The 27,300-nt window shown below is 39.3% G+C and overlaps 1 protein-coding gene and 1 non-coding gene across 2 annotated transcripts; one reads left to right on the top strand and one right to left on the bottom strand.

Annotated features, from left to right (window-relative positions):
• Positions 1-27,049, top strand: LOC131230630 (uncharacterized). Its single transcript, XM_058226521.1, has 20 exons — positions 1-155; positions 1,545-1,638; positions 2,941-3,061; positions 4,423-4,496; positions 5,664-5,740; positions 6,015-6,051; positions 6,621-6,706; positions 7,840-7,899; positions 9,223-9,371; positions 10,849-10,975; positions 12,899-13,054; positions 13,131-13,241; positions 13,700-13,810; positions 14,220-14,318; positions 14,442-14,566; positions 19,019-19,522; positions 20,900-21,857; positions 21,950-22,474; positions 23,493-23,960; positions 26,701-27,049. The coding sequence occupies exons 1-20, from the start codon at positions 72-74 to the stop codon at positions 27,010-27,012; spliced, it is 4,278 nt and encodes a 1,425-aa protein (XP_058082504.1). The 5' UTR covers positions 1-71; the 3' UTR covers positions 27,013-27,049.
• Positions 11,316-11,418, bottom strand: LOC131232092 (U6 spliceosomal RNA). The gene has a single exon (XR_009164695.1). It is a non-coding gene; the product is annotated as a U6 spliceosomal RNA (small nuclear RNA).
• Positions 27,050-27,300: the final 251 nt, after the last annotated feature.

The following is a 27,300-nucleotide window of genomic DNA, read 5'->3' as shown; positions in this document are numbered from 1 at the left end:
GAAGAACAGAGGAGAGAGAGAGAGAGAGCAGAGTGAAGAACAGACAAGAGAAAGAGAGTCAGAGAGAGAGGATGGAATTTCTGCAATGGAGGGTATTTCCTCTATTATTTTTGCTTGCCTCCTTTATTCTGTTGTACATGAAGACCTCTCCCAAGGTAAGATCTCTCTCTCTCTCTCTCTCTCTCTCTCTCTCTCTCTCTCTCACTTACAGTACGAACCAGGCCTGTTTACTTATTGGGCCCGAAATGGGGCCCTGCCCCAGATGTTTAATTACTGAACCTGAGATTCAAACCCCGCCTGAGACCCAATTCAGAGTGCAAATGGGTCTTCTCAAAGATTGGCCCATAAGCTAACTGATCAATGGTCCCGGGTGTATCCATCCCAGCTCCATTCCAATTAGTTATAGGGCCTTGATCACGTTCCTTAGCCCAGTCATGGGCCTTGAGCTGCAGGTATCTAGCCACAGGCCACGCCCTGGATGGCCGGCTCACTTTTGCCCCTACATCTGAATGTTTTGATCCGGCCGCAACAGGAAATGTTGGCAAAGCGGACCCAAGAATGGTCCGACTCATTTTATTAATTGAGCCTGAAATTCAAGCCTGAGCACAACCTACGGCCCAAAAGTTCGAATGGGTCAGGCCTCTGAAGCCCAGTGGGCTGCCTTGCTATTCGTTCGCTCATTTCAAGTTGGGTTTTCTGTAATTTCTTGGATCTCTTACTTTCCATTTGTACCTTTCATGTTTCTACATTATTTCATTTAGATTTCTCTCTCAGTTATTTCATGCACTCAAGACTCATTCTGCATCTATCTGTGTGTCTAAATGTATATAAGTGTATTGCATGTATATAAGTGTATTGCACTTAGATGAACTTAGATGCACTTAGACATACTCAAATGCACTCAAACTCATTATCCACACTAAGCTTAAGATACAAAGCTTTGGATCCAGTAACTTTTTATTAAGACAACCAAATCGATAATCTAATCCATCACACTCAAGCATGCTGTATATGTGGCCAATTACACGTTCGTGTGTATGTATACATACATAAGCATTAATACAGAATGAAAAATGTTTTTTTTTTTTTTTTTTGCCTGTATACATAGACATACGTAGATACGTATGATTTCTATGCACCCAGGTATGCGTGCGTATGTTGTTATATATAATGAATTATGTACGTGGCTGTGTGGTGGATATCTTGGCCACAGATCTGGTGGGACCTACCACATAGATAATCTAAAGCAAAATCAGGTTGTTCAACTCATCAGATGGCAAAAGGTGCATGTTGAATGTGGGTCATTGGTAATTCTTTCACACCACCCATTGTTTTCGTGAATGTAGACCCACCTGATGAGCTGACCAGATTGCACTGTTTGAGTGTCCGCTACGCATGCCGGGGCGCCCATGTAGAGGTGCATGTGGTCTTAGCAGACCTTTGAATATAACATGTGTGTATGCATAATTCAGATTTGGTATTTGCCCTTTTAGACTTTGGTATTTTATTGTTGTGATAAAACTCTTTTAACTTCTCATTTACAGCTATCCAACAGTAAGTGCAGCCTTCTCCCTCACGACACCTATTGGGTATACAGCAAGCGGATTGTAACTCCAGATGGAGTCATTGCTGGTGCAGGTCTGTTCCGAAAGTGATCTGAGATTGCAAGTTTTTTTTTTTTTAAAGATTCATTAGCAAAATTTCATAGAAGGATTAACCATTTTTCATGCATTTGAAAAGAATCTCTCAACGTATCAGTACAAGATGTGTAACCAGTGAGAACATGAAAATCATGTCAATCAGTAAATTCCTCTATATGTTATCATTGTTAAGGAACCAAAATATTCTGACTTGTACATTTGTTATGTTTTTTGCTAGACCTTTAGAGAGAGGATGTGATTAAGTTCTAGTTAGTTAATTTCTTTCAAAGCAAACCTATAAAACTCAACTAACAAAATTTGTGATGTTGTTAGGGTATATGTTGTTAGGGTATTCAGTATCCTTGATTTTCTTTTACTTTTTTAAAAAAAAAATCTTCCGGGCATCTGGCATGTTGTCCTTCGATCCTTAAAAGTAAATAAAGACATCAATAACACAATCTTGTATTAGTATGCAATTTTAATTTCCGTGGTTACTGTAAATGGGGTACTAGTTTGGATAGCAAGTGAAATCCTCAAATTCATTAGACAACTGTCACCTTGTTTCTTGTGCCAATGAATTCTGATCATGGATAAGAGTAATGATTACTGTGTGGAATCCACGTATCCAAACAGCTGTCTTGTTAGTGGAAAACAATGTCCATTCTGTAATGGATTCTATTATCAAAACACGCCTTTAGTTCAAGTGAATGGACTTGGGACATGGGCCAGTTGGCATTGACATAATCACATGGGTTCTCAAGAAGGAAAATAAAAATAAAAAATAAAAAAGAAGAAAAATGATTTGTTATTCTACTTATTCATTTGTCCTCTTGAATTGTAATTGTTATATATGGTTCTTATACAAATCTTTCTATATTTAAGCTTTAATATACAAAATTCATATATATGCATCTAAGAGCATCTAAGCGTGTCTTAGATGCACCTAGATGAACTTAGACTCACGTACTTGACGCAATTTATATATTAGGCTTTATATACAAAGCTTTTTATTGGATCCGGGCTCATTTTCCTTATATGTTGTTATCTTTTTGTGTTGTTTCCTTTGTAACTAAGACTAATAAATTTACTACATTCTCTTTCTCATTAAGCTGTATTTTTTTCTCTTGGATGGTAATAAAATCTTTGCTTACCTTTCAAAAAAATAAAATACTGAAGTCTGTTCATTTTTTCATCTCTTCCTTCATTTGAGAAACCTTCCTACTACATAGTGTTTTTATTTATTTATTTATTACCACAGCATCAAATTCTAAACTTCTTCTATGAACATGGAAATGGGCAGTCGAGGTGAAAGGAGGGAACATTGTTTCTGTGGTTAAAGGAGATTACCAACATGGGAAAGTCTCAAGCAAACATGTGGTTGATTATGGGGAGGCTGTTGTCATGCCTGGATTGATCGATGTGTAAGCTGACAATCCTTCTTGATTTCTATTTTTGTGGCTTCTTGTGCATGAATCAGTATTCAGATCATCAATCTATTACGTGAATGTTGTGTTTCTACTTAAAATTTAGGAGGGGTATTAATTCGATATTGTGTAAGGAGGTTTGCTACTTGTCCCTTTACATGCCAGTACATTGGCCATCCTGGCATATGTGTGTGATGTCCTGTTCCAAGAATCAGCCCCATCAACTCAACAGATGAGGGATGTGTCTATGCTAATGTGTGTCATTGGGCAAACTTCTGTTTTTCAATTGTCCAGCTGTAATTCACTGTGGCCCAACTAATGAGTGAACCAGCTTGATTCTTGTGTACATACATGATAGGTGCTATTGAATGAGAACATGTAGGATTAGCATACCTCCTGTTTAAGTATACTAATGCAGCCTAAACTATTATGTCCTGTTAATTGAGTTGTCTTCAATGAGAAGCATGACCGTTCAAATGCTCTAGTTTCTCTAATCTGTGCTAGTAGAATTTTTGTTGGCCCAGATTCTGGAATTTTGTTGATGGTAAACCTCCATCCTCAGTTATTTGAAAATAATTTACTTGCTTATCTCTAGAAATGGTGACTTTACTGAAATAAGGACAATGCTTTAAGAGGATAGAAGAGAAGAATAAGTTCAGATAGTACTTTCAGGCTGGGCTGATCCATCAGGCTTCTGGTCCTTGCCTGCAATAGTCTGGCCTCATGCCTCAGTTTGGGACCTTCGGTAGGGCTATACCTGATTTCAGACCCAAAAAAGGGCAGGGGCTTGGGCGAGGTTTGACAGCTCCTTTCGTTGAGCCCAGGTCCAACCCCAGTTCTACAAGTACTCACTTTCCCCAATTCTGACTGGGATTGGAGACAACTTAGAATCCAAGTTTTCTAAACAATCAAGGAAATTGCGTGTGAGTATGGGCCATACCATATGGTGTATGGTTCTAACATGCCATGTTACTCACGTACCAGGGCCCACTGGTCCACGATCCCCATAAATGGTCCAGGTTCAGAGTCTTCAAACTGATTGGATGATGATTAGAAAGAACTTGTGTCCAAGAATGTTTAGTTTCACTGCCAAGCGGGTTTGGTTGCACCAAATATCATGAAATTTCATGATTAATCAGTGTAATTTGGTGCAACTAAATGCACCATAGTAGTAATTCTAGGAGGTTGATTATCCTGCTTCTGTTATTTATTTCAATAGTATGTAGGCTTCATCCTTTCAGTGTTCATGTCTGAGAGTTAAGAAATCAGTGAATATGTAATGGTAGTGCATCTAGTTTTGTTTGTAAAATAGAGTTTATATATGCTTACTCTCACTTATGCATTTTTCTACTCTTCAGGCACGCACATCTTGATGAACCTGGAAGGACAGAATGGGAAGGATTTTCCTCAGGGACTAAAGCAGCTGCTGCTGGTATACTTACAAAGAATCTCCATTTGTCTAGAATTCACTTATAAAATGACACTAGACTAGACCACATTATGTGCTGTCCCCCATTTCTTAAATGGTGGTCACCGTTGCTCATCCATCGTACACGTGGAACACATGTAAATCCAACCATCGAAATCTTGGGCCCAATTGCTGATGGACATTGGCAAAGCATCCCACTGATAGAGTGATCTTAATAATCTGATATTGACCATTGAATTTGGACCACTTACCATTTTATTTAAACCGTCTATTTCATGACCAGATATGGATGATTGAGTTGTCCAGTTGGTTTGATTTTTAGTATATTTTTCATCCACAATCGCACCTACAATTTGGATGGTCTGGATTGACATACATACATGTATGCGATGTGTGCGGTAGATGAGCTGCTACCATCTAAGAAAATGGTGGTATACACATGTTGTAGTCTATCTCTACTGACTATTCATTATCTCTGTCGGGAGAAGAGAATAGGCTTATTTAAAATGGTGAAGTCTACAACATGGTTCTTCTTAGATATTATGTAGAATTTGCAGAAAATAGTTGTAACATCTTGATACCTTAAGTTGTTACTGTGAACAGTAGGACTCATGTTTCAACTAACCTGTTCTTAGTTGCTTCTGGGAATATGACAGCCTAATAAGTTTTTGTTTTGATGCAGTACTGAACCTTTTCGACATTTGAAAAGCATTCATACACTGATAAAACCGACATGGATTCACACAGCCACTTCAAATTTGCATACATGTACTTCAATCCAAACCATCAAAATTGTGGGCCCCACTTTAAATGGGACATAACCCCAAAACTAGATGTGAACAATCCCAACTTCCAATCGATGTGCATTTGTTTATTGGATTCGGATCCTTGACTGTTTTACATTTTAGAAGTCCATTTTATGGACTAATCACATGTTTAGGATCATTTATCTATTTAGTTTGCTTGGATTATGCCCCACCCACAATGGGCCCCACAATTTTGGTCAGTTTGAATTTTGGTGAATGTATGCCATTTCTACAGTTGGATATGGATTGTTATACTCTTACCTGCATTGCAACTCATCTTTCGACATCGCTTAACTGTAACAATTATTCAACAGTAAACATGCAAAACATGAAGTGGCTAAGGGTTTAGATGATGTTCTTGCAGGTGGTATCACAACATTGATCGAGATGCCCCTTAACAGTGATCCATCAACAGTGTCAGAAGAAACATTAAGACTCAAGGTTCTGATACTTGCTATTGATAATTGTGTTTGTATTTACGTTTCAGTTAACAGCTGTTTCGGCATTAAGAACTTCCCATGGAATGATTAAAGCCACCTCTAGCTTCCTGATTTTGCTTGATGGGGGGTTATCTCATATATCTCATGTTTTTGTTATTCCACAATATCGATGTATTACCATGAAAGTTTTATTTTATTTTATTTTTTGGGGATTTTTTTTAACGATACTAACTATTAAACGCCCTCTGATTTCTTTTTTGACTTTATTGTATTAGGTTGAGGCAGCCCATGAGAAAATCTACGTTGATGTTGGTATGGTCTTTGAACCTTGTTATGGACTGCTAGCTGTAATTGCAATAACAAATTATAAAAAAAGAGAATGAAGATTGTTCATATAATATTATAAATGAAGTCTTCCTATCCCCTTCCTGCCATGTTTGGACAATGCTAAGTAATCTGGCATTTGAGAGCCTCAAATCTTTTGAGTAGAATTCTGCTAAGCCGTGTATGCGCCTCTAAACATGAGGCATGCCAGTGTTTGTCACACTTGCAATATCCAAACCACTCATTAGGCAGGACCCACCATTTAGATGTCCCAATCTGAAAATAAGGCTAGTTTGAACAAAAAGAATGGTTTACAAGAAGTCAAGAAGTTACCGAGGACACACATTCAATGTACACAAATAGTGCACCCGATAAATGGACCGACCTGTTTATTGGGCCAGTGCATCTACACAATGGTGGCCGCCTTATGAGCTGCTTCAATCATGTGAACAGTGTGAGATCTCTGTTAGCTTAGTGAAACTCTCTCCACAAATCACAGTGCACTTGCTGTTTCATCTTTCATGGAACTAGTTTGAGTTTTTGTTTGGTGTGAGCAGGTTTCTGGGGAGGACTTGTTCCTGATAATGCCTTCAATAAGAGTTCTCTAGAGGGTCTTCTTGAAGCAGGTGTTCTTGGTCTGAAGGTACTAGCTAGATTCATAATTTCAATGGCAATAATACGTACATGAGGGAAGTGAGCTTCTTCAGTGCTGTGACCTCCTCAATGATTGCTCATGCCATTGAACTCTAGATAAAAGAAGAACAATTGGCCATGCAAAATAAACCAAGGAAGGGTAGATATGGTCTGTGTCTTCCTCACTTCGCTCTTATATTCAGAAAAGAATAACTTAGAGATTGCATATCTGAATTGAGAGTACAGAGAGATTACTGAAAACTCTCAGACAGCAAAGGCAACATAACATCCAATGATTATGCAGTTTCCATTCGGAGACTGATAGCTATGGGCAATCTGGCCAGACGAATATAATGTTCTTCCCAACATTGTATGGCAGAACCATCAATGCTGAAAGAGAAGTGGGCATTCAATTAAATCTAATACCCAAAGTAATCTTGCTTAGCATCATCTATAAAAGATGCGATACAGTCAAAATCTGCAAATATTTATGAGGAATGCTCCAGTGGTAGCAGTGGTACCGGGCAGATGTGGGACCCACATGATATATTCAGGACATTCAACTTGTCCATCAGATGTCTCATGTTATCCTTATGTACCAAAAAAAAAAAGTCAGCCTGATCTGACAATCAGGTGGGCCACAGAACACGGAACAAGATGGGAGGGAATGTCCGTCCTTGATTTGCACTGAGGCCCACCTGATTCTTTGCCTGGCTCTTTAAACAGGCCACGTGAAGGGTCTGAATGGCCTGGATTGCTGATACTATACCCGGTGGGCCCCCTATTCAAGTGAATGGTAGGTGTCCACTCTCAACTTGTTCCCTGTAGTTTGGCCCACCTGAGCTTTGGATTGGGTTGCATTTTGTGCACCTGGGGTATCTTGGGGTTACACATCTAATTGACTGGTTGTATTTCATGGATACATCAAGTGGGTCCCACTTCTATCTGATACCACCCTAGGTTCATGATGTTACCAATACCACCAAAGCATGCCCTTATATTTATTCCAACCTTGTATTTGCATAATGACAAGTCTTGGAACTGCATGCATATTCATCTTGCAAGCCAGCTTTGAGACTTGAAGTCGCGTCCAATCACTAGAGAATTATGTTGTCTGATTGTTTCTTCCCCATCTTTGTGCAGTCCTTTATGTGCCCTTCAGGAATAAATGACTTCCCAATGACAAATGCAAGCCATATCAAGGTTTGTTCAATGAACTTTTGTTTTTGGTGAAACTTTTGATTGCAGTGATTCGTATCTTTTTTTCTTTTCTTTCTTTTTCTCCTTTTTTATTTAAAAAAATAATAATAATCTTACACAACTTTAGGAGAAATATTCATGTACCCAGTTATTGAGATGAATATTTTGTGTTTTGAGTAATGCAAATAGTTCTGGTGCCATTATGAGAAATACTCTGCTCCTAGTTGCAAATGGTTTACTTGCATAGTCTAATCAATCAATCTGAACAGTCCATTAAGTCCACAACACATTTCATGGCCTACCATTGAAAAATAACAGTGACTGATTGATCCAATTCAACCTTGATTTGGCCTTTCTTCTATAGCCATCCCTTTTCCAGTACATGGGTGGGATGGTTACAATTGCCTGGCAACAGTGATTCTTTAGAATATGTTAAGAGTGTTAAGGTCCCTTCATACGCCATCCTCTGACAGCTCGAACTTTTAGAGAAAGTGGTAATTTGACATAGTATCATAGCGGAAGGTTAGGTGTTTGAATCCTGGAAGTAGCAAATATACCACCAGAATATATTCTCCCACAGGAGGCCGTTTATGGTGTGAGTTGAGTCTCCCTTCACCATGGTGTGAGTTGAGTGTTCCTCCACCCTTGCCTAGTATGTTCCCGTGCGGAGTTCCACCCTCCACGTGCGGGGGAGTGTTAGAGTGTTAAGGTTCCTTGATATACATTGATACGCCATCCTCTGACAGCTCAAGCTTTTAGAGAAAGTGGTTATTTGACAGAATCATCAGTAATCCATGATAGCCCCTAACAAACAGATGGTAAATTTTGATTGGACCTATTTTTGTGTAAATGTTCTTGACCGTACATATTAAATGCCTAACATTTGTTAGATCAGAATGGTATTTGCACGTTAGACCATGAAATACGTGTGGGGTCTATGAACAATCTAGGTCAATGGATTGGACTGTTTAAGTGTCCCCAATGCAACCCGCAGGACTATGATTCTTATAGTGCTCTGAGAGCACTTGAGCATTTCTTATTATATTTTTGATTTCTAAACTTTTCTCTTTTTCTTTGTCCTAGGGAAAACTTGCATGCTTGTGTCGGTTAAACTCATGCAGTTTTTGCCTGAATTCATGCATTTTCAATTGTCTACATGTCACATATGTGGACATTCATCTTATTCATTTCTATCAAACCATCAGTAGCAAATGGTGGTGGATAATATGCTTGGATTCGCCTTAATCCATATCACTTTCTTACAATTCTTCCACGAATCAGGATGACCTGTTTTGTTTACTTCCCCCCTTTTTTCCTCTTTTTTAGGAAGCGTTGCATACACTAGCAAAGTACAAAAGGCCTTTGCTTGTACATTCAGAAATTCAACTGGATACTGAAAGTGAAGTAGAACCAAAAGATGGCGTCGATGATGTTCGGTCTTACTCAACATATCTTAAGACTAGGCCACCATCCTGGTAAGCAACTGCAGCAATATATAAACTATCTGTGGCTTTAAGTCTTTATCAATGTCTAGATCATCAAAGCATATATGTTTTGGTCTATCATAGACTATAAGCTTGTAACATTAACGATTCAAGATAGCTCTTCTATCTACGAAGTTCTGAATAAAATTGCATAGCCCATGATGTAAATGGTTCATCTGACCAATCTGGGTCTTCAGCTTTATGTTTCCATGAAAATATGGGATGAAATTCTGCTAATAGAGGTTTCCCTTCTACAAATATAGGATTGTATTGATGCACTTGGAACTTTGTTGATGTGAGATCCCCACAATAACTCCCGAATGAAGCTACTACTGTTACCTACTGTTTTTGTTCGGAGTTTTGAAATTATTGAATTTATCGTATGGTTTAACTAATCTAGAGAAGGAATAAAAGTTGATCTGTTAAAGGTGTAGAAGTTCATTGTCTTGTGCTTTGCTTTTGTTTGTAAAATGTTACCTTCTAGTTTTAATCCTATATTAAGGTTTACAAAACTTCGTTGATTTATAAAACTCTCTCCTTCCTTTCGTCTTGATTTATAACAACACTCACATGATGGACACACCTAGAATTCAAGAAAAATGTGGATCCAATTGGAGTTTAAACTGTCTAAGCGAACAATCATGTCTATTAGTCGACGATAGCATGAAACTCTGCCTCATTGTATCTAGAGATTGATTCACCTCGGGAAGGAAACTCCTTTAAGGGAAGCAACTCATTATGTACCTCTAACCTGCTTTCCTCTTCTACAGTTTCTTCTATCTGATCCACTTGTGTTCATTTCTATTATATCAAGATAACTGCTACAAGTGAGATAATTACCAAAACAAGGCAAAACAACAATTCGAATTTTCTCAATCATCGATTCAAACTTAGCGCATAAACACAACATGTTATATCAGAGTTTGTTCAATGTAACAATATCTACTGCTGCTTGAGAAACTGGGACTGAAATTTTTTTTTTTTCCAAAAGATCAGTTTAGAGATTGGTTATTTAATGCTACAACCTCAAAATCATGGTCTGAATTCATTCTAGCAATTACTTGTACTTTCACTATGTTTGCAAATCGAGAAGCAGAAATGTCCTCTGGCAACATCTCTTAAGATAAGTGTCTGAGACTTTTCTTTCATTGGTCTTTTCTCATGTCTTGCTAACTATAGAAGGTGTAGTGTGCATGCATGCCTATGTACTTGGGTGGATATCTCATATTTCTTTGGTGTGGATGTACTGTATTTTGGTGCTCTTGTTGAACATTATTCTTTTATTTGCTTATTAGGGTTGATTATAATTATATTAGGGCATGGGAGATTGATTGGTCTCTTTACAGTCCTTTTCTCTCCCAACTCCTCTTTTCTTCTTTTTCTTCTCTATGTGAAAACCTACACTAACAATATAAAATGACACATGATTTCTGATCTTCTCCCATTCATTTATGCTTTTACTAACCAGGGAGGAGGCAGCTATTCGGGAGCTACTAAGTGTATTAGAAGACATAAAGAGTAGTGGCTATACAGAAGGAGCCCATCTTCATATTGTTCATTTGGCAGATGCAAGAGCTTCACTTGATCTTATCAAAGTACCAAATGCTTTCTCTCGTTTCTCTATTGGATGTCCATTTCTTTCTTTTACTTAATATTAATCACATACTAGTAAAGGTGGCATGTGTGGTGGTGCACATGGAGAGGAGATGATTTGCAAATTGTGGGAGAGAGAAGAGGGAAGGGAATCAGTTGTAAAATGTAGGCATCTTTCAGCGTGCTAGGTTCCCACGATAGTTCTCCACCCTTCTAAAAATGATGGTGACTCTCCAACGCTAAATATAACATAGTTGTACAGCAATGCAAACCATCCAAACCACTGACCTATTTGTGGAATTTGGATATCACTCCCTATTTCACTTCTAGTTATCCATTTGGTAAGTACTTGACCATTTATCAATTTGTGCGTGTCATCCTTGAGTAGGGTCCATACTAATCTTCTCTGCATTGTTCCAATTTTATCGGAGGTCTCTAAAGATGCCATTTGATAACTACTAATTAGATAGGAATGCTTGGCCATTGTGATTTTAGAGATATGCTCCATCAATAATGTGCCCCGATTTGGGTGATGTGGACGGCCATGCATGACTGCCACATTTTAGGAGATGAATCACCAACATTTTGAAAGTGGTAATGAACCCTTCATTGGAGTCTAGCCCTCTTTCTTTGGAGAGAGGACACCTATCCGTTGAAAGCAATGCTTCACCTTGACAACCTTAGTGCCCTTTCTTTTGTTTAAAAACCCTTCTTGTGTTCTTCCATAATGCATAGCTTAATCATTTAAATAAAATAAAATAAATTAATAAAATAAAATAAAAAAAGAGAACTAATTTCATCCAACTCTTTCCCCTGGCAACTCATGTTATGCATAGTAGAGATTCCATATTCAATCAGTGATAATTTGCGAGCTTTTGATTTAAATAAATTTTGTGAAAGCTATTTCACCTATACCCTGATATACTTACACTCACGCACATATGACAACAATCTTGAAACTGTGTTGTTGAGTCATCCAAGTTTCTCTAGGGTTACTCTTTGAATATAAGCTACTTTGTTGAGTTAGTCGAGTTTCTCTTCTGATGATGGGTATACATTTGAACTAGCCACCGAAGGACTATAACCCAAAAGAGAAGTTTTAAAAAGCACTAATCATTATTAGCATCAGCATCACCATCACGACCTTGAAAGGAATGCATCCTCACACAATCCTGTCATAGAAGCTTCTTAAATCCAGAAGGGCTTGTGTCGTGACCAGTGTTTTAAATAGCGGTAGCATGTTGTGTAGCGTTTTGTAGTGTGTAACATAAGCTACATGAAACTTCTATTTTTTAATTTAAAAATAGGAAAAATATGATAAATAGTAAGAAAAAATATATAAAATGTCTAAAAGATGATTCTTTTTTTCAAGTATAAGCATGTTCAAACAAGTTATTAATTATCGTTTATTAAAAGCCAATCCACATATATAAACCAAATCAAATCATTATCACATCAACAAATGTCTAAGAAAACCACTTTAATTAATAGTCTAATTGAAACCACAAGTCAGAAGTATGAAAAGAGATCAAGATCCCACAGGTTGAGAGTCAGTACAAAATACAAAATAGAATTATTATTTATAATAAAAAAAACATAGTGTATGCTAGATACACCATAGGGGATTTCTGCTATTTGCTAATGCTACGTAACATCGTAGCTACGTCAAACTACGGACGCTATTCAAAACACTGGTCGTGACATTGCTGTACCTATTAATTTGAGATGTGCGTGGGGTTGCTTTGTTTTACCTATATATATATTTACAACTTTGAGAACCTTGTTGAGCACAACCTTGTCTGAACTTTGATTCCCTTAAGCTGTTTGTCCAGATCTGAATTTACATAACCTATTCATGATGCAAAGACTTTTTCACTTGAAAATGGTATTCTTTAATCTGTCAATAATATTTTTTTTTTTCTTAGGAAGCAAAGAGCAACGGTTTCAGCCTAAGTGTAGAGACATGCCCCCATTACCTGGCATTTTCAGCTGAAGAGATTCCAGATGGGGATACCCGCTTTAAGTGCTCCCCTCCAATACGTGATGCGGCCAATAGACAAAAGTTATGGGAGGCTTTGATGGTATTGTTCTACAACACTATCTTGTAATACTTTCTGTTTATATTGTTTAGTGTCGGTTGATGGAATTTCATTTCAGGAAGGGCACATTGACATGCTAAGCTCTGATCACTCACCAACAATACCAGCTCTTAAGCTTCTTGATGAAGGCAACTTTTTAAGGGCATGGGGTGGCATATCATCTTTACAGGTTTGTACTCTTGGGGACCCGTTTGGACGCACTTCTTCAAAAGGGAATTTTTGGAAAAGGGGATTTCAAGCCTTCTTGGGAAAAACCAACCTGATTGGTTATTACTTAGTTGGCATTTTAGCACCTATTTTCTGAGAGGGAGAGAAGATGGGGTTTGCAAAGTGCATCCAATTCCAAACACACAACAATGTTGCCGTTTGGATCAAAACAGCGTTTCAGCCCCAAAAGCCTCTTTCGAGGGTGCATCTGAACAGGCACTAAGGCCTTGGTGGTTTCCTTGAGTTATTTCTTGTAATTTCTGCTTGTTTTAAAAAGGGTTAATTTGGCACTTTCAAAATCAAACACTCTGCTTGCTTCATGATTTTGAGCTTACCCGCCATGTTTATATCGATGGAATGGATCACCATATGTTGATTTGGTGCAAAAGACTAATCGTCATGCAATGAGGGTGTCTGCAGTTTGTTCTTCCTGTCACATGGTCTTATGGGCAAAAATATGGAGTGAGTTTGAGTCAATTATCTTCATGGTGGAGCGAGAAGCCAGCAAAGCTCGCAGGCCAAAACCTGAAGGTATTTCAATTGTTGTATCTTTATTTTAGACTATGTTTGCGTGCATTATTGAATTGAATCGCAATTAGTAGATCGATTAGGCAGAAATGACCAAATTGTCATCACCTTGATATCCAAGCCTCCCATCCCTGCAGAGAACAATCATTGGAGAGTGGAGGGTAATGATCAAGTAGCCCACAATTTGCATTTCCATTCCTTTCAAGTCCAACTTGGAAGTGAAAAAAACTGCAATTTGGAATCTCTGATCATAATATGAAAACTGAGATTGCAACTGTCATGCCATTCGTCGACATGTCTATTTCCAAGTGACACTTGGATCATACATTAGGTTCTAGTGACCATATTTCCAAATCTCTAGTACTCCTCATGAGAAACTCTTTTGAAACTCTCTTCAAATGGTTTGATGCAGGGAGCTATCGTGAGCGGCAACCATGCAGATATCGTCGTATGGGAACCAGACGTGGAGTTTGAACTCAATGAGGACTATGCCACGCACCATAAGCATCCCGTATCTTTTCCATTCCTTGATCACAACCCATTGTCTTTCTGTTTTCGGCATTCGTGTGTGGAAATCAATTGCTACCATGAACTTCAAGTACTTACATTTCTTTCTTTTCTTTTTTGTTTGTAGAATCTTACCGCCTACATGGGAACGAAGTTATCAGGAAAAGTTCTAGCAACTTACGTGAGAGGTAACCTTGTATACAAAGACGGGAAGCATGCCATGGCCGCTTGCGGTATTCCAATCCTCGCAACGTAGTTGGGCCTGCATGACAGGTGATTTCAACCAGTGTTTTAAGTATCGATGATATTGGACGATATATCCCACGATATATGTTATATCCCACCTGTGCAATACGAAATGCACTAGTAGTAGGATATATCCCACATGTTCGATCCAGTGAGCATTTTTAATTTTTGATCCTTTTTTTTTTTTTTTTTTTTCTATAAATCATATTAAATCAGTGTCAAATAGTTACAAATCCATAATTTTTCATGTTTTGCATGAAAAATCATGGATCGTGAGCTTTGATTTTTAGATTTGGAGGAAATGGGCCAAGTTGCAGAAAATTGAAAAAAATAAAATAAAATCAAAACTTCTCAATTTCTCGTAAATCGGTTGCACTCTGTGTCCAAATATAAAATCAAACATGCATGTAACCTGATGTATTGATTCTTTTTTTGCTTTTGAATGTATTGCTTGTGTTTCTACACATCTTCTTACATTTATAAATTATATGAATAGAGTTTGAATATACTTACATTAATTTAGTTAAACAACTCATAGATTAGGACCCCATACAAAGAAAACCTATTATGTGCGCTTGCTTTTTGTGATTGTTGATTTATAAGTGTGGATTGATGTCTTTTTTAACAATCACTGAAGTTTCATTGAAAAATTCGATCATTCCAATGTTTCCAACAACAACGATACATTGTGCGATACAACCAATGTATCCCATGCGATAATCAATGCGTATTCTTATCCTAAGGGTGCGATATGTGATGCAATACCGATATTTCGAACACTAATTTCAGAAAGCCAATGTTTCATTAACTCGGAAAATTGCCTACCATCTCATAGAAAATGGTCAAAAACTACAACTCTTCTTTAAATTTTTGAGTCTGAAAATGATTTTGGGTTTTCTCATAAACACTGAGTTTAGGCTTGAAACTTATAGCCCAACCAAACCGAGTTGATTCAGTTGAGTTATGAGTTAGCCAACGTCCTGAACACACACTCTTGATTCTTGATTTCAATGCAACTAATTGTTCTTCTTTTCTTTCCATCTTTCCAGGCAGTTGTTCAAGCCCATGGTCATCTGTATATCCAGCCATACAGCTATTGTACTAAAGAGTCCACATTCATCACTGAAAACAACAGTGCTTGGATTGTGTCAATTGTCATATGTATATTCAGTTCATCTTTTTACCAGTAAATAAAAAACTGTGTAAAATAGAATTCACTGCTAAAGGTTAGAAGTTCCCTTTTGATAGATACACCCCCATTTTCCTGATTTTGTTACTACATTAGAAAAATGTAGTACTATTGTATTACCAAAAGTAGGAAATGGGTGGGTTTGCAAATTGCATCCAAACACACATTCCTGATGTTGGTCAAATGGTTCTAACCATATCTGAATTGGGGTAGTACTTCCATCATTTAGATCAAAGGAAACTGTGCCCCCACATCCACGGTGGGCCCACCAGATGGACAGTGTGGATATAGCTGGACACCGAGCCGACAGCAGCCTACCCCAGATTGGCTCGGTTCGGCCAGCAGCCTACCCTAGTGCGAGTTCGGCTCAGCTCAGTCCTTGAGCCTAACCGGCCAGTTCGGTTCGGTTTAGTCAGCAGTTTGGGCCTGCTCGAGCTGAGTTCAAGCTCAAGCTTTCGAGCCGAGTTTGAATTCGAGCGGCTGAGTTGAGCATTTTCTTTTAAGTTTCTACATGGGTGGTCATTTTGTTATATTATATATAATATATTAATTAAATTATATATAAATATAATATTATATAATTAAATTATAACTCAAGTTGAACCGAGCTGAGTTGAACCAAGTCAAGTTTAGGCTGAGCTTCAAGCCGAGTTGAGTCGAGCTCAACTCAAAATTCTTCAGAGCTTAAAAATTAGCTCAACTCGGCCTGAACTTAGCTTTTAAGTCCAGCTGAACTAGATCGGTTCGTGTCCAGCTCTAGTATGTGGATCATCCAACCACACATCTAGATGGGCCATCATGGATGCCGTTATGATCCAAACCATTCACTCCAATGGATGTGGAGCCAAATGGCAAAACTTTCATCGTTGGATATTTCACCATCCATACCAATGTGAGTAGATCCAACTCTCCAGAAACACAGTTTCTTACTATCTTTATGTGGATGATGAAGTTGAGGATATCTTATTAGTCATGGATGAGAATTTTGCAAGGTGGGCCACATATGGCTGTTTGGATCATCAATTGGTGTGGCAGCTTATGGTTTAAAACTACCCCTTCAAACAAAGCCAAATAGGCAGAACTACGAATCAACTTCAGTAGTCTGCAGACTACAAGAAATGGGCCTCTTAAAAGCATACAACCCCACTCCACCCTCCACCGTCCACATCAAAGGGTATACAACAAATCGGGACCGTCCACCTATTGTTTTCTTTCTTAGCTGGCCCGTAGACACCTACATTCATCCATTCATCTCATATTTCTTCCCTGAATAACAACCGATAATGTTGCTTCTAGTAGGATCACAGTCTATTTGGACAGTTCAGTCAATCAATCTGAACCGTCCATTAAGTCCAGAATGCATTTCATGAACTACCAAGCATATATTTCACTGATCAAATGATCTAATCCATCATTGATTTGGCTCTATTTTTCTGTAGCCATCCTTTTTCCATGCTATGGATGGAACGACTCTGATCACCTAACAAAATTGATTCCTCGTGATCATAAGCAATCGGTGATGGTCCCTAACAAATAGATGGATCAGGTTGTTGATTGGACCTATTTGTATAAACAATATTGACCACCCATATTAAAGGCCGTTGATCAATGGTTAATCTTTGTTGCACCAATTGCATTCTAGCCCATGAAACATGGGTTGGACCTAATGAACAATCTGGATCGATGAATTGGACTGTCCAAGTGGACCAACGTAGCTAGAAGCACCACGCAAGTTATAGTGATCTGAGAGCATTGGAGTATTTTCCTTTTAACCATGGTCCATCCATACCAGATTATATTACTTCCACGGTCAGGATTTTACATTCAACCTGCCACGCGGACGGTGAGAAGATGGATTTGTCATGTTATGATACACCCCACTCTCATATCATTTCCACTTCCTTGTTTGTTCCTTCCCTCCAATTCCTCTTCCCTCTCCGGGATAAGATCGGGAGAAGGCTTGGGTAACTCGCGCTAGGTATCAATCGGGGTTAATTTCACTAACGTGGAAGAAACGAATTAATGCTCATAAAATCCATGCCGTCCATCACAAACCATAATCAATTTTAGGCGTTGATACAAAAAATTAGAATGATTTTTAGCACTCAGGTGATCCACCCCAAAGAAATTTATACTTAAAACTTCTAGATTCACGTTGTATGGCCCACATGAGTTTATAATACTGTGATATTTTGGTAATTCTTTCGTCAGGATTAGAAACATAAGATGAATGTGTTGGATTGTATATAGATACCAGGGTGGGTCCTACAAAAAGCTAATTGTGAGCTTTCCATCCCATATGTTTACTTTGGTGTGATCAATATGAGTTTTGGATTATCATGATTTTTTTTTTCAATGGTTAAAATGATACATAATAGATGATGAACGGAGTAGATCTGATCAAATATACACCAACGTGGCTCTCGGTCTGCGAAAGTAGGGAGCGGATTAGGTGAGACCTGGACTCACCCAAGACGGTACCGCCCTTACAATGGGGCCCCCTTTAATGTATTTAGTCCCTATCCATTCCGTCCATCCGTTTTAACAGATCATTTTATTTCATTTTCCAAAAAATTACATAGATCCAATTAGCAGGTGGACGATAAAATAGGAAACAGTTCTGATTTGCAATTAGTGGTCTACGATAGTTTTGGATCAAGCTGGTATTTGTTATTTACCTTAATCCAGGATTATGTAACCTTATATACAGATTGGATAGAAAATAAAAACTACGGAAACATTAAGGTGCTCCCTAATAAGCTTTTAATGGCAGAGAGTTAAATCACCACTGTTTCCTATGGTATGGTCCACCTGATAATTGGATATTCCTAATTTTTTATATAATTTCATAAAATTATCTGGAAAAACGGATGGACGGCGTGGATACAGAATAAATACATCTAGGTGGGCCCCACGGTAAGGGCCGCACTGTCTTGGGTGAGTCCGGGGTCCCACCTAATCCGCTCCCGCGAAAGTAACCCTGGTAGGTATCTTGCGCGGCGCTCGCAAGATAGCACTTCCGTTTCTCCTTCAAAAATCCGCGAGAGAGAGAGAGAGAGAGAGAGAGAGAGTCTGGAACTAGGTATTCTGAAGTCAGGGTTTTGAAATTCCTGTATTTTCTTCTCCTTCTATCTCCTATCTTTTGATGGAAATCTCAAGATTCTTCAATCCCATCCGAAGAAACACCGAAGTTGCTGCACTTAGTAGTTCGTAGAGACGTCGAAAACGCGCCCTTTTTTGGGGAATTTTCTCATGAAACTAGGGTTTTGAAGTGCCCTCTTGCAAATGGAGGTCTGCAACTGTTTCATTTCCATCGTAAAACCGCTCAATCTCTTCTCCCGCTCTAAGGTTCACCAGTTCCTCCGATGCTCTGCTCGACCGTCTGGTTCTGCTGAATTTAGGATTAGGGTTTCGGATGACCTCCGAAAGGAGACAGAGAAGACACTGGAATGGCATTCCATCTGCTTGCAGTTCTCCAACTTTTCTTCGACAAACATGGGTCGGTCTCTTGCCCAGAACGGAAGTCTGCCGTTTGGTTGTGACCGGAAAGAGAGTGAGAAGCTCTTGGAGCAGACGACAGCTGCGGCCTTTCTTCCTCAGGCGTTGGATTTCTCAGGTATTGAAGATGTGGGGGAGATCGTGAGGTCGTCAGTTGCAGGAAAGTTGCTGAGTATTGGAGAGCTTTGTTTGGTTGAGCGGAGTCTACGATCAGCAAGGGGGATTTTCGAGCAGTTGGAAGATGTTTCATCACGGGCTGGAGAGGATTCGGGGAGGTAACTGTCCTTCTTGTGAAATCAATTTTCTTTTTTGATAAATATTCCTTCTCCTGATGCTGTGCTTGAATTATGTTTTTCAGATCTTGAATTTTACTCCCTTTTCCCCCTAATACTACTGATGCTGTGCACAGTGTTTTAAATATCGACGATATCAGCCGATATATCCCACAATATATCTTGTATCCCACTTTTGCGATACGAAATACAGAAGTAGTGGGATATATCCCACATGTTCGATCCAGTGAACATTTTTTTTTTTTCTACAATTCATGTTAAATCAGTGTCAAATTGTTACAAATCCATGATTTTTCATGTTTTGCATGGCATGAAAAATCATGGATTGGGAACTTCGATTTTGAGATTTGGAGGAGAATGACCGAGTTTCAGAAAATTGAAAAAAAATAAATCAAAATCAAACATGTATGTAACCTAATCTAGTGATTCTTCTTTTGCTTTTGAATGTATTGCTTCTGTTTCCACATGTCTTCTTACATTTATAAATTATATGAATTGACGTTGAATATACTTGCATCAATTCAGTAAGACAACGCATAGATTAGGACCCCATACAAAGAAAACCCATTATATGCACTTGTTTTTTGTAATGTTTTGATTTGTGTGTATTGATATCTTTTTTAACAATCATTGAAATTTCGTTGAAAAACTCAACCAATTTCCAATGTTTCCCCATGTTTCCAACAACAACAATACATTACGCGATACAACTGATATATCCCATGCAATAACCGATACATATCTGTTTCCCATGGGTGCTATAGGTAACCCGATACCGTTATTTCGAACATTGCATACCAAAAATTTCCATCGTCCATTTGTCCTCCCCCAACACATTATTTATGAGGTTGACCATAGGAATGATCCAAACCATATACCTTTTCTGCTTGGCGGCTCAACAGCTCTACAGGCGAGGCCCAACTATTCTGTGTGTGCCCGCAAATATGTGTGGATCTGGGTGCAGGTGCACGTGGGTGTGTGCATGTGCGGTGTCCTTGTGTGGTTTTGTGTGCGTGGGCACATCTGTGCGAGCGTGTGCTCAATGGCTCTACAAGTGGGACCTAACTATTTCGTGGTGTGTGTTCACATGGTTGTGTGTGTGCAGGCATGGGCGGTTGGGCGGGCAGGCATTGGTGTGGGAAAGAATATTTATTTTTCAATTGACCATTTTATGTAGTAGTTTTCATCTATTTGAACAGAATAGGAAAGAAAATTAAGTTTTAAATGCACTGTTGCAATTACGTCAGTCCTCATTTTATTCACAGAATAAAAGATAAAACTGGCCCATCTATAGACCTCTAATCTTTTAGTAGTTAAGGAGCTGTGGCAAGAGATTCAATCAATTCGGTATTTTCACAGGTACACTCCACTGCTTGAAATACTTGAGAACTGCAATTTTCTAACAGAATTCGAACAAAAAATAGGGTTTTGTATAGATTGTAGTCTTTCAGTTGTTTTGGATCGAGCTAGCGAGAAACTGGAATTCATTAGGTCAGAGAAAAGGAGGAACATGGAGAATTTGGAATCTCTGTTGAAGGGAATCTCAACTACGATTTTCCAGGCCGGGGGTATTGATAGCCCATTGATTACTAAGCGCCGATCTCGAATGTGTGTTGGTATTCGGGCTTCGCACAAATCTTTGCTGCCTGATGGAGTGATTCTGGATATTAGTAATTCTGGGGCTACATACTTTATGGAACCCAGAGATGCAGTGGATCTGAACAACATGGAAGTGAGACTCTCGAATTCTGAGAGAGCTGAGGAACTAGCTATTCTGAGCATGCTAACTTCTGAAATAGCTGACTCAGAAATGGAGATTAGATATTTGATGGAGAAAATTCTTGAATTGGATCTTGCATCTGCTAGAGGCGCTCATGCCCGATGGATAAATGGTGTGTGCCCTGTTCTTACTGACAGATGTGAAGCTCTGGACTCAAATGCACCTGGGGGATCTTTATCAGTGGATATTGAAGGAATTCGGCATCCCTTACTCATTGAATCCTCTCTTAGCAGTTTGACCTCTATTCCGGCATCAGATCTAGGGAGTTCAGTTCGTTTGAATTGGATGAATGGTAAAATGAAGCTAGGAAGATTGCCAGCAGGCAGAGCTGATTTTCCTGTGCCATTAGACATCAAAATAGGACAGACCACGAAGGTGGTTGTGATCTCGGGACCCAATACTGGAGGAAAAACAGCGACTATGAAAACTTTGGGTGTGGCAGCTCTCATGTCTAAGGCTGGAATGTATTTACCTGCTAAGCACCGGCCAAGGCTTCCGTGGTTCAATCATGTTTTAGCAGATATCGGAGATCACCAGGTAGTTTCTCTTGTTCTTGGAGGAGAAAGCGTCTAGTGTGATTTGGTGAACATGTTTGATTTTATTCTGAAACTCTTGTTTTTGGGTTGAAGTCGTTGGAACACAACCTCTCCACCTTTAGCGGGCACATCTCGCGCATCTGTAAAATCATGGAAGTGGCTACCAAAGATTCACTCGTTCTCATTGACGAAATCGGAAATGGCACTGACCCATCAGAAGGTGTGGCTCTTTCCACCAGCATTTTGCAGTACCTTGTGGATCGAGTTAATCTAGCTGTCGTGACTACCCATTACGCAGATATAAGTCTTCTGAAGTTAAGGGATGCACGATTTGAAAATGCTGCAATGGAGTTCTGTATGAAGACTTTACAGCCTACATATCGTGTACTGTGGGGAAGTGCTGGTAATTCCAATGCCTTGAACATTGCCAAATCAATAGGTTTCGACCAGAAAGTGCTGGATCGTGCCCACGAATGGGTGGAGAAGCTGATGCCAGACAAGCAAAAGGAACGGAAGGGTTTTGTTTATCACTCTCTGCTGGAAGAAAGAAACAAGTTGCAGGTGCAGGCTAAGAAGGCTTCTTCTGTTCTTTCGGAAGTTATGAAGCTTCATCTTGAGGTATGTTTGAGTAGTTGCTGAGAAAATATGTCTCTCCAATGTGATATTTCAGTTTACTAACATATCATGTGGACTCCATCCATGCACCCTCAAAAAAGGTGGTATATACACTGTTGCACCTAGTGTTTCTACACATTCTCAGACTTTCAGTTTGTACAGTTGGGTTATCATGGTTCAGTGATATGAATGGATCCACTTTGGATGAGCAATGCACCACTGTCTTCCGGATGGGAAGATCCTAAACCTTCTGTTGCTGGCCAGCAAGCAGATGGTTTTTTTTTTTTTGAAGGATGACAATTTATTAATAGAAACAGCAAAGCCGAAAGAATACAAAAGAAAAGAGAAAAACCAAAAAAATAAGAGAAGCCACCCCGAGAAGGAAAAGCTACCCCACCCACTGGCTACATGCTAAGAACAAAACGCCCTCCACTCAACCACAAAAGATCGAGCAGAACAAAAAGCCCCCACAGGATCACCCAGAGTGTCCCTAAAGCACCTATGATTTCTCTCCTTCCAAATGGCCCACAACCCAGCTGGTAAAAACAGTCTCCATTCTTTTTCTCGAGATTTAGTTTTTTCCCCTTTCTTCTTTTGTTTTTTTCTCGTTTGGTGTTGTCTGCCCCCTCAGCAGACTTCTCTATGTTTCGCTTCTTTTTTAGTTCTTAATGAAATTGCATTATCTTTCAAAAAAAAAAGTCTCCATTCAAGCAGTAAAAGGCCAGCAAGCAGATGGTCAAGAAAGAAAATATGACAGTAGTCTACATTCAAGCAGTAAAAGGCCAAATCTTCTACTGCTCGGATCATCCAATATGGGGAGATGTTGGCATGGACCATCCCCAGTGGGACGCACTTATCAGCAGCTTGGAGCACTGAACCTTGGTTGGCACTTGTACAAACTGAAAGCCCAAGTGAACTGTAGAAACTTGCAGCCCAGGCATTGTAAATACCTGCATTTTCTTTTCCTGCCCCGTCATGTCATACCAGTCTCAGCACTCATTTCCTTTCTTTTTCAATGAAGATTCTTTCTGAGGCTGAAGATCTGGATGGACGCGAGGCGGCTGTGAAAGCAAAGGAGTTGCAACGGGTCCAACAAGAACTGAAAGCTGCAAAATCTCAGATAGATGCTGTAGTCAAGAACTTCGAGAACCATCTCAACAGTGCAAATTCTGATCGACACAATGTGCTACTTAAAGAATCAGAAGCAGCTATTGCATCCATCATGGAATCACACCATCCCCGTCTGAGCAGTGATTCATCAGTTCTGCAGTCAGGTAATGTTGGTTCGTATTTACCTCAAGTGGGCGATCAAGTCCATGTGCGGGGGTTCGGGAATAAGTTGGCTACTGTTGTTGAAGCATCTGGAGATGATACCACTGTTTTAGTCCAGTTTGGGAAAATGAAAATGCTGGTTAAGAAAAACGACATTAAAGCAATTCCTATTGACAGAAGAAGTACCAAGACTAGCTCCTTGCAGTTAAAAGGGCAGGTACATGTCAAACTTTCCTTGTGTCTTTTTCTTTAAGTTTTATTTTTATTTTTATTTAGTGGTGGTGAGAATTTTATTGAAAAGCGCTGAGCTGGTGCAACTATTTAGTAAGTAAAAAAAAGAAAACTAAAATTACAATCCTTTACCGACTTGATACAAGAAGCCCATTCTAACACAAGATTTCGCCCTAAAAGGCACCTCCTCCCCCTTACTAGAGACATTATGAACACCTCCCATTCCCCCCTCAAAAAAAAATAATAATAATAAATAAAAAATCTTCGCCTAGTCCCAACTTAAATAGTAACGCCTTAACTGATTCAGGCATAACCAAGACATAAAAAGGAAGTGATGAAACAATTCCATATCTCTGAAGTAACTATATAATGAATGAATAGATGGTTGATTGATTTTGCATCCTCCATGCACATTACCCACACATTGGGAATTATAGATGGTTGATTGATTTTGCACCCTCCATTCACATTACCCACACGTTGGGAAGAACCATAGATCTTTTTGTAGGTTATCGATGGTGAGAACTCTCTCTTCCAACCAACCAACTGAAGGATGCTACCACAGATGAGATGCATGATCGCACTACTCTGCATTTTGCTTCTCGTGTAAGTAACCAGAAAATGATTGAACTGGAAATCGACCCGATTTACCCTTTAGCCATACAAGCTTTTTCTTCAAGATATTATATGCAACACAACCAAACAAGTGTTCTTCAGTTTGTCCTGAGTAAGTGTTTAGGTAGGGCCCACCTTGTGGTGATCCAGATGGCTCATCTGGCGTTGGACCCATTATTCATTGCCATAGTACTCATCTGGTGTTGGACCCATTATTCATTGCCATAGTACCACAGCAACGCTCCGCGTTTTGCTTCTCGCGTAAGTAACCGTAAAAGGATTGAACCGGAAATCGACCCGATTTACCCTTTACCCACATGAGCTTTTTCTTCAAGGTATTATATGCAACACAACCAAACAAGCGTTCTTCGGTTTTCCCTTAGCAAGTGTTTAGGTGGGGCCCACCTTTTGGCGATCTAGATGGCTCATCTAGTGTTGGACCCATTATTCATTCTCCTACCTCTTGATGCAGGATGGTTTTCTAACCTAGGATGATAGATGAAATCAGATTTCCAGTTTAAAACATCAGCAACAAAAGTTTAAAATTTCAGCAACATCACCATAAACTAAACAATTAATCAAATAAGCAATTACATGTAATCCTAGGCTACCACATGCACATACAAAGAAAGTAGTAAGATGTTAATTCGAAATAGGCCCAATGGAATTAAGAAATTCCATCCAAAACATGAGGGTAGAACTATTTTAAAGGGAATCACCTGAGTCTTCAAGGGATTCTAAAGGATTCTAGGTTGAGGGAAATTAGGGTTAGGGTTTGGAAATTGGGGAAATATGAAATTAGGGTTTATTTTATTTGAAAGGGAAATCTAGGGTTTTAGGTTAGGGTTTGGTTGAAGAAAGAAGAATAAGGAAGGATGTAAGAAAATAGTTGAAGTGAGGTCCACAAAACAGTTTGCACGGACTATCTGTATAGTCGTACAAATGTATGGATTCACACGTACAGCTGAACTTTTTGTTCCGGTATAGATTAGGATGATTTGGGTTTAAGAAGAAAAGGAAAAAAAGATAAAGGAGAAGAAGATTTGAGAGGAAAAGAGAGGAGATTAGGGAAAATACCATTTGGAGCTTGAGAAGAGAGAGGGGATGCATGAACAAGGCTTCACACCAAGGTAGTTTTCATTTGGATTCACACCGAACGAGGTTTCACAGCACATTATTCATAAACACAAGAGAAAGGAAAGAGAACTTCAAGCTTTTTCACTAACATCACATAAACAAAAAAGGGGGGGGATGGGGTGGGGGGGGGGACGTCCAAGCCTTTATAGTCTAAAAGTTGGCCTTTAACAAAAAGATCATTAATGAAAAACCTATTTGCTTTTAACCCTGTACTTTGTAAATTACAAAAAGCATACAACCAATAAAACATGTAAATAAAATCTAAAAAAGTAAACTAAGTGCTCAAAACAAAAATCACTATAATCCTAAGAAACTAAACTCTGAAGACGTCCATGATCACAGTGGGCCACGATGGTCCGATCATGAAGTCCTCGCAATCCAACGGTCCAAAAACATCCTCCACGCAACTAACATGCTATGTGGGGTCTTCAGATGGGTCTCGACTCTTGCCCTGGCTATAAACTCACAAGAGTTTCCACACCAGGTCAAGGGTTCGAATACCCATAGGTGGTGAAATCCCACTAGGGCGTGAGTGTGAAAAAAAAAAGAAAAAAGTGGGGTCTTCGGCTCCTCCTCAGGACTCGAACGGGTAGTCGCCTAGCCATAGGGACACTGGGGCTCAGACCCTCCTCTGATATGTGCGTAATGGCATCTGTAATGTGATATCCCCATCATCTCTATTGTCTAATCATGTCCGATCGAGTCCAAGTTGACTTTCCAAGTGTTAAAACCATGGTTGGGACCCATGCAATGCATGGGTGGGTCCAATCATTTCAGCCTTTTGTACATGCCGGACAATGTGCATGTGTATATGCTAAAACACACAAGGAGACAACATGCATGATGAGTGGTACGTGTACAAGATTTACAGCATAAAGAAGGCTAAGCTAATCTAATAATGGTTTTCCACTACAATGAATGATCAAATCCAATAAAATCAGTTCTCTCAACCCAGATTATGGTGCTTGTTTCAGGCTCAGCGTCGAAACCCTAAGCAAATAACTGCAGAGTCAATCAAGGGCGAGCAGGTTCCCTATGGCCCAGCAGTGCAGACATCAAAGAACACAGTGGATCTACGTGGCATGCGAGTCGAGGAAGCAACTCACCACCTACGCATGGCCATTTCAGCAAGCGAATCGGGCAAAGTTCTCTTTGTCATTCATGGGATGGGCACTGGAGTGGTCAAGGAGCGGGCCCTTGAAGTATTAAGCAATCATCCACACGTTGCCAAGTTCGAACAAGAGAGACCCATGAATTATGGATGTACAATTGCATATATCAAATAAATTAGGCAGACACTGATCTATTCCTCAAAATTTCAAAGTACAGCCTTCTTTAGATTGCAATTTTCATGCTTAAAACATTTTTGGCATGATTGGGAATTTCATGATCCTTGGCCTGAGAATATGTATTGACCTTGGGCCTTAGTTCTCTTGGGTAGGTTATTGCTGTTCACATGATGGCCCCCCACTGCAAGTCGTGCCAATTGATAGTCTGCAAATAGACTGAAGAAAAATATACAGGGACGGTCGAGAAATTGTACAAGCGGCACACCACTAACTTGAGTTGAAGTG

Source organism: Magnolia sinica, chromosome 17 (assembly GCF_029962835.1).
Source record: "Magnolia sinica isolate HGM2019 chromosome 17, MsV1, whole genome shotgun sequence".
In the NCBI taxonomy this organism is placed as follows: Eukaryota; Viridiplantae; Streptophyta; class Magnoliopsida; order Magnoliales; family Magnoliaceae; genus Magnolia; species Magnolia sinica.
The sequence above is the reverse complement of the archived record's forward strand: the minus strand, read 5'-3'. Positions and strand labels throughout refer to the sequence as shown.

What these genes read in the sequence shown, in the direction of transcription:
- LOC131230630 (XM_058226521.1), top strand. Translation starts at nt 72, where the DNA reads ATGGAATTTCTGCAATGGAGGGTATTTCCTCTATTATTTTTGCTTGCC. An exon ending in GTGGCATATCATCTTTACAG is followed by an intron (nt 13,242 to 13,699) that starts GTTTGTACTCTT and finishes GGGTGTCTGCAG; the next exon opens with TTTGTTCTTCCTGTCACATG. An exon ending in CAGATATCGGAGATCACCAG is followed by an intron (nt 21,858 to 21,949) that starts GTAGTTTCTCTT and finishes TTTGGGTTGAAG; the next exon opens with TCGTTGGAACACAACCTCTC.